We start from the raw sequence: 13,278 nt of genomic DNA, 5'->3' as shown, positions 1-13,278 counted from the left end.
AGGAGCGCTTCGCCTTCCTCTTCAACAACGAGGTGCTGAGCGACGTGCACTTCCTGGTGGGCAAAGGCCGCGCCGGCGCCCAGCGAATCCCCGCGCACAGGTGGGCGCCGGGGGGCTCGTGGCCTCGGGGGGGCTCCTGCCGCGAGGGGCTTGTCGGCGAGCGCAGGTGGACTGGGCGGGGGCTGCAGGTGTGCACGGCCAGCAGGCCCTTCTGGTTCTGGGGGGCTACTTGTACTGGGAGGTTTGTGCAATGAGGGGGCCCTCGTTGCACAAATGGAGGGGGAGTAGGGTGGGCTGCCCCCTGGCTCCCCGCTGACTCCCCGGCCAGAGGGGGGTGGCAACGGGACAGATTGGGTGGTGGCCCTTTGTGGTGGTGGGGAGGGGCTGCTCGATAGCACTGTGGGGCTGGGAGAAAGACATCGCAGAGAACTGGGGTGATGGGGTGGTCATCAGCTAGGGGAGACCTGTAGCGGAGGGGAAGGATGCGGTGGGGCCATGTGGGCTGCGGGCCTAAGCATTAAGGGGGGATGGAAGGGATGGGTGGGGTGGCTTTTGGTGGGGCTGGGCGAGCTGCGGGAGGAAGGGCTTGGCAGCGACTATGACAGAGCCAGTTTGGGATGGAGAGCTATCGGATGGCTGTTGCTGAGGTGCGTTGGAGAAGACAGGGAGCTATAGGGATGGAGGGGCGAGGCCAGGAAGAAGTGCTGGGGCAGAGATGGGCATTTTGACTTACGCACTGTGCATTGTGTGATCCATTGCTGCTGTGGCAACGGTACATAGCTGGGGGTGGTTGGATGGCCCGGGCAATATGTTCTCTTCAGATGTAGATACCTTATCTGGTGTGGGGGCAGGTAGGGTGAGGATTGGGCAAGTGCTGTCTTCTCTACTTTGCAGAATTGGACTGACGTAAAAAAGCACTTGTGGAAAAACCTCGTTTGAGATGCTTTGCTTTGCCTTGTGGGCAGAGTTGTCAGCTGGAAGGGTGTGCTAGTGAGACAGCTCTGCAGTTCTTGGCTGGCTATCATGCAGCCTATGATGAAGTGAAAGCATGGCCCCAACTAACTGCAGGTGCTTTTGGCCTGGCCAGCCCTGTTTAGGGGTAGGAGAACTAGGAAGCCTCTGAATGAGGCGCTGGCTTTGCAGGTAGGGAGGGCCGCGGCAGCCCGCACAGTGCCTGCTTGTGTGAGTTGCCAAGCTCTTTGTTTCCTTGGCTACATTTTGAGTTTCTGACTGCGTCATTTGATCTGAGCAGGGATGCTGCAGGTGTAGCTTTGAGGCTAGGGAACATTTGCAAACAGATGTCTTCCAGCAGCGTGGATTAATTCAGCAAGCATCCAACATAATGTATTTCCTGAACATGCACACATGCAAACTGGTTGCTGTAACAATTAAAATGCATCTGTTTGCTACTACTAAAGGCAGCCTTTGTACTACCCAAAAATGAAATCCAGAAACCTCTGCTGTGCACTTAGCTATTAAGCCTCTTGCATTATGGAACTGCTGTATGTTTAGAGTGAGAGGGGCAACTCTGAAATAAAAGACTTTTGTCTCATGCGCTCACTTGACCTCTATTAGGGCACTAAGCAGAATCAATTCCTTGAAGAGTTAAGTGTCTGGAACTTCCCAGAATTAAAGCCTGTCAGCAACATGGCAAGTCTCCGGCGATGAAAATATTAATAATTTGCACAATGTGAGCAATAATGGCTCATTCTGTTGTACTTCTAATGGCTAACTTGAAAAGCCATATTTTTGTTCCTTTTTTCTTTTACCTTTTAAAACATCTTTTGACAAAGGACCATTCAGTTTCAATATTTCATTTAATATGGTTAAGCTTACTCATTCAGTGTATACCACATTAAATATATTTCACTATATTTCTGTCTGTATAATGTCTACGTATAATTCTAAACCACATTTTATGGACAGGGTACTTATAAGTGCAGGTTCGAAAGAATCCTTTGTTATTCGCTGTGTGAGAAATGGAGGAGGAAGGAGGAGGTTTTGTGCCGTGGCTTGAGCACCTTTCTTTTAGTTTGGTGGGTGGGAGGAGTAGAATGAAAAGTGGATGAAGGATTCAGTGCAGTCCAATAGGTACAGGCCTTCTTTTGTTTTGCCTTTTTGCAAATGCCAGGTTTGTGCTGGCAGTGGGCAGCGCGGTCTTTGATGCTATGTTCAACGGTGGAATGGCCACGACATCCACGGAGATTGAGTTACCAGATGTGGAACCGGCTGCCTTCCTAGCTTTACTGAAGTAAGTAATCCCCATTTACGTTGAAGAAACGCTGCGCTCAAATGAATTGCGACCAGTTAGGAGTGGAGAGTTGCATCTGTTAACTAGGGTTTTTTTTAACCCTCATGATTAAGTGACAAACCCTTGCGTTTCTCAGGCACCAAGTTCTTCCTCTTCAGAGCTTTGTGTAATTCCTTGTCTGTGTCTTCATCTCTCACTTTTCTACTGCTTCTCCTTGCCCAAATTTTCACCTTTCCCCTCTCTGCAGTCTGTTGAGCAAAGGAAGGTTACATTTAAAATTGAAGGGAGGCTAGGGTGCCACATTCCAAAATGGATCAGACCTGGTCCCTGGCCAACTGGCATCGATTGCGTTTCATCCAGGACCTTGCCTCTACAAATCCCAGGGTTCTGCATCAGGGAGGACCAGCTCTCCAGGTTCTGGGGACCCTCCCTTCCCCCACACATCGCAGCAGAGTGGCATGCCTACTATGGCAGGGAGGTGGCAGGAAGCCCAATTCTACCACACAAATTTATCCAGCTGAAATCTGATTCCAGCCCATTTTTCCCCCATCTACAAGGTGTAAAATCGGGGTTGATTAATTTCTGCCACTGTATTTCGCAATCCTTTTATATGTGACTCCACCCAGTATGTGTCTGTGGGGGTGGGGGGGCCTTTCCCCTGCCCAGAAAGGCAGTAAACAATACTTTTAAAAAAAGAACAAATCAATAAAAAGTTAAAATGATTCCAGTAGACACCTTGCTTTTAAAAGAACTTCATGGTGCTGATGGCCAGGTTTCTGTGGGAGCCACTGGGGTTAGATTTGGACCAGAGCTGAGGAAAGCCAGCTTCAGATTCCTGTTCCACTACAGAGGTGATCTGATGCCTTTGGACCAGCCAGTGCCTTTCAGCCCAACCTACCTGACAAAATCATTATTAGGATAAACTGGAAGCAGGATGGAATTTTGGACATTGCCTTTTGCTCCTTGAAGGAAAGACAGGATGAAGGCAGGAAATAGAATAGAAGGCAGGAAATAATAAATAAGCATCCCAGCATAATATGCTGTGCATAGAGTTCAATTTTATATTTTAAAAACTGGATTACTAGTCCTCATGATGGCTGAGAAGGCCCAGATGATCAGAGCCTATAGAGGTCCTGGTTCAGATGAAGCATTTGACATGTTCCAAGGCCCTGTAGCCTCTTTCCAAGTTAAAGCTACTGTTTTGATTGCATCAGCACTTCTCTCTCTCTCCCACCGGCCACTTCTGCATTCTTGTTTTTAGGTTTCTTTATTCAGATGAAGTTCAAATCGGGCCAGAGACTGTGATGACGACTCTTTATACTGCAAAGAAGTACGCCGTACCTGCCCTCGAAGCTCATTGCGTGGAGTTCCTGAAGAAGAACCTGCGAGCAGATAATGCCTTCATGCTCTTAACGCAGGTACATTCAAGGGCTAACCTTCGCTGTATGACGTCTCTGGAAGCCTATGTCAGCCTTCGCTGACCTGGCGCCCTCCAGAACTACAGGCGTTCTTCATCACTCTGCCCGGGCCTGCTGCAGTCGTGTCCAAAACATCTGGAGGATGCAAAACAAAGGGGAAGGAAACCTTGTGTGACTTAAAGTCGATAGGGCATTCCCATGGTCCTGCACATCTGGCCATGCTTCTGCTTGTAAAAGGCAGAGCAGCAGTGCAGATGTGAAGAATCCCCTCCAGAATTCTCCCCTCCCACTAATTTTCCTCGCTGGTGGGTCTCCTTTCCCAGGCAAGACTCTTTGATGAGCCCCAGCTGGCAAGCCTTTGCCTGGAAAACATAGATAAGAATACGTCCGACGCCATCAACGCAGAAGGCTTCACGGATATTGACCTGGGTAAGCTTTCTGCTCACAGATTCAGTGGGAGTCCTGCCAGAGCCTTTCCGTTTCTGCCTGCATCTTTTGCAGATAATTGTGTGTATGCGTGTCTGTGTGTGGGTGTGTGTGTGAGAGAGAGAGAGAGTTACAGAATTACAGAATGCTCCCTGTTTTGGCTTCCATGACAAATGGATTATGTTGTGGCCATAAGGGCTAGCAACATGAACCACGGCGCTGTTAAAAACAGGGTATCTCAACTCAGCCTGTTGCTTCTCCCCATAAGTGGCAAAACCGGAAATATTTTCCAAGAAGGGATCAGTCCTTGAGGCCCAGTAGACTTGGCCCCATAATCCTCCCTAAAGGCAGGACGCAGGACTTCTTCAACCCGAAGTGCAAAAGATGCTTCTAGAATATTGCAGAAGACTGCTCGTCTTGGCCGTCCCTTTCTTTCCTGAATGCGGCCGTCTTTGCTTGGCAGACACACTGGTGGCCGTGCTGGAGCGCGATACCCTCGGCATCCGCGAGGTGCGCCTCTTCAACGCGGTGGTCCGGTGGTCGGAGGCCGAGTGCCAGCGGCAGCAGCTGCAGATGGTGCCAGAGAACAAGCGGAAAGCCCTGGGCAAAGCTCTGTCGCTCATCCGCTTCCCCTTGATGACGATCGAGGAGTTTGCCGCAGGTAACGGAAAGCCCTGCTATTGAGAACCAGGCGCTAAGTCTGAACAAACAGCAAGGTCCCCAACCATTTTGAAGCACTTTGGGGATTGGCGAAGCCCCCGCAGCATCTGAACAAAATGCCAGGCCTTTGGCATTCTGTGATTCTTACGCTGCGTTGTGTTGCCTGTCTGGTGGTCCCAGCAACCTTATCTTTTAGAGAGATTGCCTAACTCTTCCAATGGCTGGCAGTGCACTGTAGCCGATAAATGTTTCGGTAATAACCGGCACAAAAACATTATTTAATTGTCTTGAATATTCACTGCAATGCACGGTTTTTTAATTACTGGGCTCCTTGGTGGAAATCAGCAAATGGAAGGGAAATTGATTTTCTGTGCGTCAGCCGCAGCTAAAAAAACTAATGCCACAAAATTGGAGGGAAGAACTCTTGCCTCCAGTGCATTGAAGATCTAATGACACTTTTGATAGAATAAGGGACAAAAGCATCAAAGCATCCAACATCAAATGGTTACATATTTGGGCATGTGGTTTAGTTAAATTGAAGCCTTAGTTTAATTACTAGAGCACTGTATGCATTTCATGAAAATCTAAAACAAAAGCTGAAACCTTGTTGGGTGCCCATGAGCTCCATGCTGGGGGAAAGTCAAGAAGAGGAAGACCAAACCTCAGATGAGCCCTGCTCAGCAAGTCTAAATTCAAATGGGATGCTTCCCTTTTGGAGTCAACCTGAACAGGTCTGTCCTGAACAGGACTTTTTGGAGAGCTTTCATTCATGGGGTCACAATAAGTCAGAGACAACTTGATGCCACATCACAATACCACCATATAACTATCGTATCTATGCAATTTATTTAATTTCTGCCCCCTCCTTTTGGTTCTGCTTCTCCCTACCCCTCCTGGGCAGCTTAAAGATGAAAAAGAAGTTGTAATTAAGGCAACAGTACAATTTGTCTTCATGACTATATTTCCGGCTTACACTGTACCACAAATAACAGCCAGAAATAGCTCTTGTAAAGAGATGTCTTTGTAGCTTGCTCTGGAGGGAAAACAGTGAGGGAAGCACACATTGGTGTGAAGCAGAAAATCTTGCACTACTATACACTTCCCTGGGGGAAAAAAAAGGTCAAGGGTATTGTTTCATAAATTAATTGGAAGCATGATCAGTACAGTCATAGTCAAATTGATAGTGCCTGTTGTGAGTCAGTTCTTAAAGGCGGCTATTTCTCTAGAAATATCTGTATCTGGCATTGAGCCGTTTGGGCTTGCTAAAACTCGTGTGTTAGCAGTTCTCAGTACTTCACTCTTTTTAAGTTCTGTGACGTTTAAAAATAAGTTGTTCGGTTGTCTAAGAATTTAGTGAATATTCCAGTTAAAATCATTTCAAAGCTCTGAATTTGTTTGAATTTAACACATTTAAGCCACGGGAAGATTTATTGTCCTAAACACAGTACTGTGTGAGCTGCTTTGAACTCAACTGGACTTAACATGAGTAAACGTACATGTGACGGTGCCACACACTGATCGTTTTCCCTAATATTTGCATGCTGGCATGACATGATTTTTGTTGACAAAGGATCAGTCAAGTAAATTGGTCAAATTAGATCACTACTGAAAGAACTAGAAACAAGTTTGAGCACCCTCTGTGTTCTCTGGGCTCCAGCAGGCCAGCTTCCTGAGGGCCTTTTACAGTTGAGATGCCATGATGAAGGTTCTCTCGCGTGCCCACCCAATTGGGGCTGGGGTACTGGTCTGTACAGAGGCCCTGTTGATTGGGGTGGGGGGATTAGAGACCTTCTCTCCCTCAATTCATATCCATCAGTGGCATTTTGAGCAGAAAAGCAACTCTCCATTTGCTTATGGGGAACCTCTTTACTGAATCTTTTGCCCACTATATTGTTGGATTTTCTCTGGGGTTGGAACTATCCCTTGGGAGTCGTTCTCCAGGTGAAAGTTCCAGTACAGTGCTGGAAAAGGTGTCTTTTTGTAGCTGAGACACACCTCTGCTGTGAAACGTGCCACATTTCAAAGCGTATGTAGCCAGGAATAGGTACCAGTAGCTGAAGTCGGCCTGGTCATGAGATGACCTCCTTGAGTGAGCGATGCATTTGGGGCAGGAGTGAAGCATGGGAGCATGGGATATGGCGGGACCTACACCAGGGGGAATAATCCATGGGGAAGGTCTCTGTGCAAGCCCCTCTGAAGTGATTGTGGGAGCTTTGATTTTCTGCTGCACTTAATGCCTGTCTGTGCATGTCGATCTGCTGGCAGAGGGACAGGTAATTCTTGCTAGTGGACTTGAGTGATTGCTTTAAAAATTATCTTGAGGGGTAAAGCTCGGCCACCTTGCTGAGGAGATCCAGCACAGCCTGGCCTCCAGCAGCCCGTTGCAAAGGGTTTCTTTTTTTACCACTGTAAACACTCAGGGACATGTGTGCTGTTGGATTTGCTTGCAGAACTGGTTGCGCAGGTATGAACAAATTGAAATATGCTCAGGCACGCCTTCGGAAACAGCTGCGTGCCCGCAGTAACCAAGGCGGCTTCGGTTCTTGCGGGGAATCGGGGTTCGTGCATCTTGGGTGGAAATAACAAGTACTTGGTGAGAGCTAAGAGGCACGCGTCCTTCTGTCTGCTAGGGATCCCTTGCCCTGCCCTGCCGCTAGCTAGCTGTTTGTTTATTTATTAAATTTGTATGCCGTCCATTACTTGCATCTCTGGACGGCTTATAACATAAATCAGAATAAAATAAATAAATCGACTATTCCACGCAGGCTGTAATTAATAAAATACAAACATTTTGCATTTATTATTCTGTTGCATTTCTATCCTGCCTTTTTCCCTCTTGCCAGGTAGTCCTTGCCTGCTTAGGTAGTCCTCTTTAAAATGTTGGCATTTTATGCATGCTGGTTATATCTTAGGCCAGGATAAGCCTTTTCCTCAAGCTTTTTCTAAAGGGGGCCGTTGACAGGTGTCGGCGGTGGGCGCGGGCTGCCAAGGCAGTGCCAGTGGAGGAGTGGGCGGTGAGGGGGTGGGGTGCACGCGCATGCGAGGTGGGGACTGGGGGGCGCTCAGGGTGAGGCACCTGCTTGCGAGGAGATTGTTTTCTCCAAGCTAGTTCAAAACTTCCTCCTCGCGAGCAAGCCGCGCACCGCCCACATGCCCGGTGAGTGTAAAGCCTGTAGGGTGGGCCAGTTAAATGAGCATGGTGGGCCAGATGTGGCCTGTGGGCCTTCGTTTGAGGACCCATCCCCTAGGCCAATCAACCCCGTTGGATCTGACCTCCACAGAGGATACCTTTCTTCTGTCCTTTCCGATAAAAGGTGCAGGTTGATTGCACTGGGAGGCCCTCCAAGAATGGGAGGGATCGCTTTTCGGTTTTTTTCCTTCGGCACGCATCCTTTGTGAGTCACTTTTTCCTACACCAGGGTATTGCGGCCTTGTGATGGAGGAAGCCCCGGAAGACTTGGGGCCCAGGGCCCAGGCAGACCGCTGTGCGGCTGCTTTCCCTGTGCCTAGCCCTCCCTCCGAGTGTGACTGCCCAGAGGGTGGGGTGGGACAGACCACCTTAAGCTGCCCGAAGGCAGGGCGGGGTAAAAACCCCCACCCTAAGGAAGAAGCTAAAATCCGTGCTGTACTTCGCTCTCGGCTTCTGCCTTCTTCAGGGCCTGCTCAGTCGGGCATCCTCACCGACCGCGAAGTGGTCAGCCTCTTCCTCCACTTCACCGTCAATCCCAAGCCCCGGGTGGAGTTCATCGACCGGCCCCGCTGCTGCCTGAGGGGGAAGGAGTGCAGCATCAACCGCTTCCAGCAGGTGGAGAGCCGCTGGGGATACAGCGGGACCAGCGACCGCATCAGGTGGGCTCCCCGGCGCCGTCCGGTCCCCCGAGCCAGTCTGGTTTGCGCGTGTGCAAGCCACAGCGCGCGGATCTGAACGAATTGCAACTTTTCAAGGCAGCAACCATCTGCAAAGCCCAGCAAAGCTTTGGGGGGTGTTGGCTGTTGCAAATATTGTGGCCTGTTCGACCAGGACAGAAGGCTGTGGACATTATCCTTGCAAGCTTTTGCTACCAGTTTGCCTGTGGGGGCGATTGTCCCTTTTAAAACCGCTCTGTCCTTTCCTCAAACCCTGCAGGTTCACCGTCAACAAGAGGATATTCATCGTTGGATTCGGGTTGTACGGCTCAATCCATGGCCCGACAGATTATCAAGTAAATATACAGGTAGAAACCTTTCTAGGCTTTGACTTGCTTTCATGGGGTGAGGGAGGAAGCGACTCCAGAAGCTGGCTCGCCAGGGGCCCTTTTTGCAAAACCTGTGCGTCAGGAGTTTATAGCCAAGCAGAGCTGTTCTGTGCAAGGGAACCCTGCTTAGGACAGCTGTCTTGGTGGAAAGTTGCATGCTCTTTCTCTTCCTTGGCCTTTCCAGATCATTCACACAGACAGCAACACGATCCTGGGTCAGAACGACACGGGATTCAGCTGTGACGGGTCCTCCAACACCTTCCGGGTGATGTTTAAGGAGCCCATAGAGATTCTTCCCACCGTCAGCTACATAGCCTGTGCAACGCTGAAGGTGCTCTGTGCAGGGAGCGGGGAGGTGGGGGGGTCTCGCTACCCTTTGGAAGGGGTGGGAGGGAGTGTTGAGCAGCGGGCATTGCTTGAGCCCTCTTCCAGTCTTGCTGTGCCCTGGTGCCTGGCCAGGTGCTCGGTCACCTAGTTTGGGACAAGTGACCTTTGAGCTCCCCCCATCCCCGTGGGCCACCTTTTAAGACTCACGAGCTCTGGCCAGTGGACTGTCTTGCTGGCAGGGATGGGGTTGGACTGCCCCGGCACCCCCAGGGCCCCGTCTGAGGGCCAGCCCTTGGAATGCCTTCCCTTGCTACAACTGCTCCTTTTTCCACAGGGCCCCGATTCCCACTACGGAACCAAAGGGCTGCGCAAAGTGATCCACGAATCGCCGACCACGGGGGCCAAGACTTGCTTTACTTTCTGTTACGCAGCGGGCAACAACAACGGCACCTCCGTGGAGGACGGGCAAATCCCGGAGATCATCTTCTACACCTAGCGGGTGCCACCGGGGGCCGGCCACCAGATGGGTGCAGCCACTTCTGTTCCTGCGCCCTTTCAGGCTGAACTCTGTGGCGTGCCTTCTGCTGCTCTGGTGCAAGGGCACTGGCCGGAGGACTTTGGGCGGGCGGGGGCTCCAGGGTGGTGTCCCCACAGGCGCTTGCAGAGAGGGCGGTAACTGGCTCTGTGGGCCAGGCCGGCTGGCCGGAGGACCCCTTGCATTCCACGCCGCTGCTCTCACAGCCTGCTCTTGGAGGGGGGCGGGGGAAGCCCATTCTTGCAAGAAGTCTGCGCTCGCTAGAAGGAATCCCCGTGCGCTGCTGTGGGGATGGTGGGTCCTTGGTGGTCCTTGGGCGAGCAGTGCCAGGGTGCGCTCCTAACGGGCTTGCTGCCATCCCTGTTCTCCAGCTGCGTGGCCAAACTGGCTGGGAGAGAGAGAAATTGTAGCCCGGTACCCCTGGAGGACGCCTGGTTGGGAGGCTGGCTTCCCCTCCCAGAGGCAGCTCCGTTGAGTTCCCTGAGCAGTGTTTCAAGACAATCCTAGACAGGAGTGGGCGGGGGGGGGGGGGCAAGGGGAGGGCAAGAGCCCTGCTGCCACTGCCTTGCTTCTCCCGCATGGGCAGGTTTGCCAGGCACCCCTAACGGCCGTGGCTGCGTGGTGACCTGCAGCCCCGCACACGCGGCAGTTGTGCGAAGAGCAGTCCCTGGACTGTCGGTGTGCTTTCTGCTGCTATTAATATAGTGCAACTTAACAATGCATTTTACTCTCCGGCTGTTTTTCTGGCATCCTCCTCCTCTAGCAAGCCGTGGCAGCAATTGGCTTTTCTTTTTTAAACACGGGATGTACCAAGCTTTAAGCTGCCTTTGCAGAAATCTAACTCTCAAACGGAGTTTGCTGTGACACTCCCCTCCTCCTCCTTTGGTCCCTGGATCAATTTGCCCCTTTTTACATGGCTTCCCAAATGATGGCCCATACGACTCCTTTGCGGTAGGGCTCCCGGGAGTTCCGGGTGACTCCAGGGCCATCCACCATTGGGAAGGCCGACTCTCCCCAAAACCGGATGTTCTTTTCCCTTTTGCTAACTGTGCTTAGCAGGTTGCATGACCTCTTGGAACCTGCCATGCGTTCAAGAGCGCCTCCCTCCCCGCTCTCTGGCACACCGTGCCAAAGTGGGCAAAACTTGCTGTTACAGTGGAATACTGCTCTCTCCTTCTGGGCGAAATACCTGTGATCCAACCAACTGGAAGCAGTGAGACCCAGATAAGGTGTGAATGTGCCAGTATCCTTTCCCCCATCCCTGTTCCCGTGTACTGAAGGCAGAGGGTGGATCCCAATGCCTCAACGGCCAGTTGCGGGTAGCAAAACCAGTTTCTGCTAATGCTTATTTGTCAGGTTTCTGCATCACTTCTGTACTGTAGAATCGCTTATCTGCAAACCCGCATTCTTTCTGCGAGGGCTGGGCCAGCGCCGTCGTTTGCCCAAAGGCGCTTTCCAAATCCCAAGACTGACATGGAGAGACCAAGGCAGGCTCTGGCTTTTCTAGGTACTGTTCCCCATCCCCGCAACCTCTCGAACTCGTACCTGAATCTGCGACGACACGATCGCAGGTTTGCAGCTGTTGGCGCACACCGTTTCCCGCAGACACTGACCAGGAGCACCCCCCACGGGCATCAGCCCTGCCCCGGAACATCCTTGTCCCTACTGCTGCCAGCGATGTCTGCCATCCCTGGAGTGTCTGTGTCCCGCAGTGGAATCTGGCTGGAATCCTCACCTAGTTCTGTAAGATGCCGGATTTCTTCTAGCAGTCGAGTACTGCTGCTTGTTTGCAGCTGGTGGAAAATACGTCGCTCCTCGAAATCCCGGGTGTAGAATGCCTTCATCCTTGTGCTAGCTGGCCCCTGTGCACCGATGGGCTGGAAACGGGCATCCCTGGGGGGGGGGGGGGGTGTAGATGCGCTGGAGTGTCTCAGAAAGGCCAGTATGAACCGGGTCCATTTTCTTCAGTTACCAGCTCCCCATCTATGCAAGGGGACCACTGGCGTGTCGTCAGTGCTTATCAAAAAGCGGCATACCAACTCGTTGGTTTTGTGCACTTCCCAGACCAAAGGGAATCCTTCCATTTCCCCCTTCACTGCCTCCACCTCACCCACACCTTTTAATAAGAGAAATTTTCTGAACTTCCCGTTTCCTTGTATAGAGATGGGAATCACAGTGTAGATTCCAAGTTTGGTTGTTTGCTTCAAGGGAAAAGCCGCCCTGAAACAGCCCTGCTTTTGGCGATCTCACATCAATTCTGGTTCTATCATGGCAGTGGTGCTTACTTGGGGGTGGGGGGGGTGATGCTCGAGGCAACTGTGACCAACTTAAAAGAACTCAGCCCAGTTGAAGTGCCAAATCTGGTGCTTCGATTCACAGGCCGCCACAGCTGTCCCCACCTTTCTGACCAGGTAGATCAGAAACCTCTGATCCGGGGCACAGGTAGGCAGCTCCAGGGCTCTCACGCCAGGCTCGAGGGTTGAAGAACGTTTCTGATGCTTTATTCAGTGTTTTATCACATTCTGTGCTTTTTTGATTTGTAAATAAATTAATAAAGGCAGCCAGATTGTCTTTCTGCTGATGTTCCTTTTGTGCTCAGAGAAAGGGGCAAGGCACGCGGCAGCAAGAAAAGCGGGTGGCCATCTCAGGGCGGCTGGCTCCGCACGCAGAAGAGGCTTGCCAAAGGAACCAACTCTGTCTGACTCCGAGACCTTGGTGAAGCTTAGCACTGAACAAGTTGTTCTTTCAGTGTCCTTTCTCCAGGGTAGTTTGCTTGGCACCAAGCTGAACAAATTACAGTGATTCACACAGACTTGGTTCTAGGAATATTGGAACTGGTTTTGCAGATGTTTTTAGAAACTATTTCACAGATGCCCACAATTAAAGGGGATGTGAGGGGGAGCAGGCTCTGGTGGCTGGCTATCTCACACAGCTTTTCCCCGGTTCCGGTGTTAAGAAAATGGGTGTTTTTCAGTCAGGGTGGCTGGGGAGCCATGCAGTCATTTGAGGTTTGCCTGTGCAGAAAACTTAAGTCACAACAGTTCCTCTACAGCAGCCTCCACCAAAGGGCCTTCAGAGGCGCTTAGACTGCGACTCCCAGAATTCCCATCCAATAGACTAGGCATCCTGGGTGTTGCAGTCCAAATGCAACTGGAAGGCACAAGGCTGAGGAAAGCTGCACCGCACTGCAGTCTCCCACTTGTGTGAATGGCATGTGCAACTCAGTATTTACTCAGTTAAGGATCACCCCGTTTAAGTATGGCAATGGTGTTGGAGAAAGTGGTTTGCAGTATAGCAGCTAATGACACACAAGCACACTGGTTCTGTCTTGCTTTGTCCCACTGTGTACTTTTCCTAAACAACAACATACAGGATAATGATTCCCCTGACTGGCTGTTGATGGAACCTGGAGTCCAAGACACTGAA

The 13,278-nt window shown here is 51.1% G+C and overlaps 1 protein-coding gene across 2 annotated transcripts; it reads left to right on the top strand.

Moving 5' to 3' along the window:
• The first annotated feature begins 6 nt into the window (after positions 1-6).
• BTBD2 (BTB domain containing 2) lies at positions 7-12,423 on the top strand. 2 transcript variants are annotated; one of them, XM_044453405.1, is made up of 9 exons: positions 7-100; positions 2,132-2,251; positions 3,513-3,669; positions 3,993-4,098; positions 4,559-4,756; positions 8,412-8,604; positions 8,882-8,957; positions 9,175-9,321; positions 9,652-12,423. In XM_044453405.1, the coding sequence occupies exons 2-9, from the start codon at positions 2,169-2,171 to the stop codon at positions 9,811-9,813; spliced, it is 1,122 nt and encodes a 373-aa protein (XP_044309340.1). In that variant the 5' UTR covers positions 7-100; positions 2,132-2,168; the 3' UTR covers positions 9,814-12,423. The 2 variants fall into 2 exon arrangements, with proteins under 2 accessions (XP_044309340.1, XP_044309339.1); XM_044453404.1 differs by having other exon boundaries at positions 8,882-8,969.
• Positions 12,424-13,278: the final 855 nt, after the last annotated feature.

Source organism: Varanus komodoensis, unplaced genomic scaffold (genome assembly GCF_004798865.1).
Source record: "Varanus komodoensis strain SLA01 unplaced genomic scaffold, ASM479886v1 scaffold79, whole genome shotgun sequence".
Taxonomy (NCBI): Eukaryota; Metazoa; Chordata; class Lepidosauria; order Squamata; family Varanidae; genus Varanus; species Varanus komodoensis.
The sequence above is the reverse complement of the archived record's forward strand: the minus strand, read 5'-3'. Positions and strand labels throughout refer to the sequence as shown.

What these genes read in the sequence shown, in the direction of transcription:
- BTBD2 (XM_044453404.1), top strand. Translation starts at nt 2,169, where the DNA reads ATGTTCAACGGTGGAATGGCCACGACATCCACGGAGATTGAGTTACCA. An exon ending in CTTCACGGATATTGACCTGG is followed by an intron (nt 4,099 to 4,558) that starts GTAAGCTTTCTG and finishes TTTGCTTGGCAG; the next exon opens with ACACACTGGTGGCCGTGCTG. An exon ending in ATTATCAAGTAAATATACAG is followed by an intron (nt 8,970 to 9,174) that starts GTAGAAACCTTT and finishes TGGCCTTTCCAG; the next exon opens with ATCATTCACACAGACAGCAA.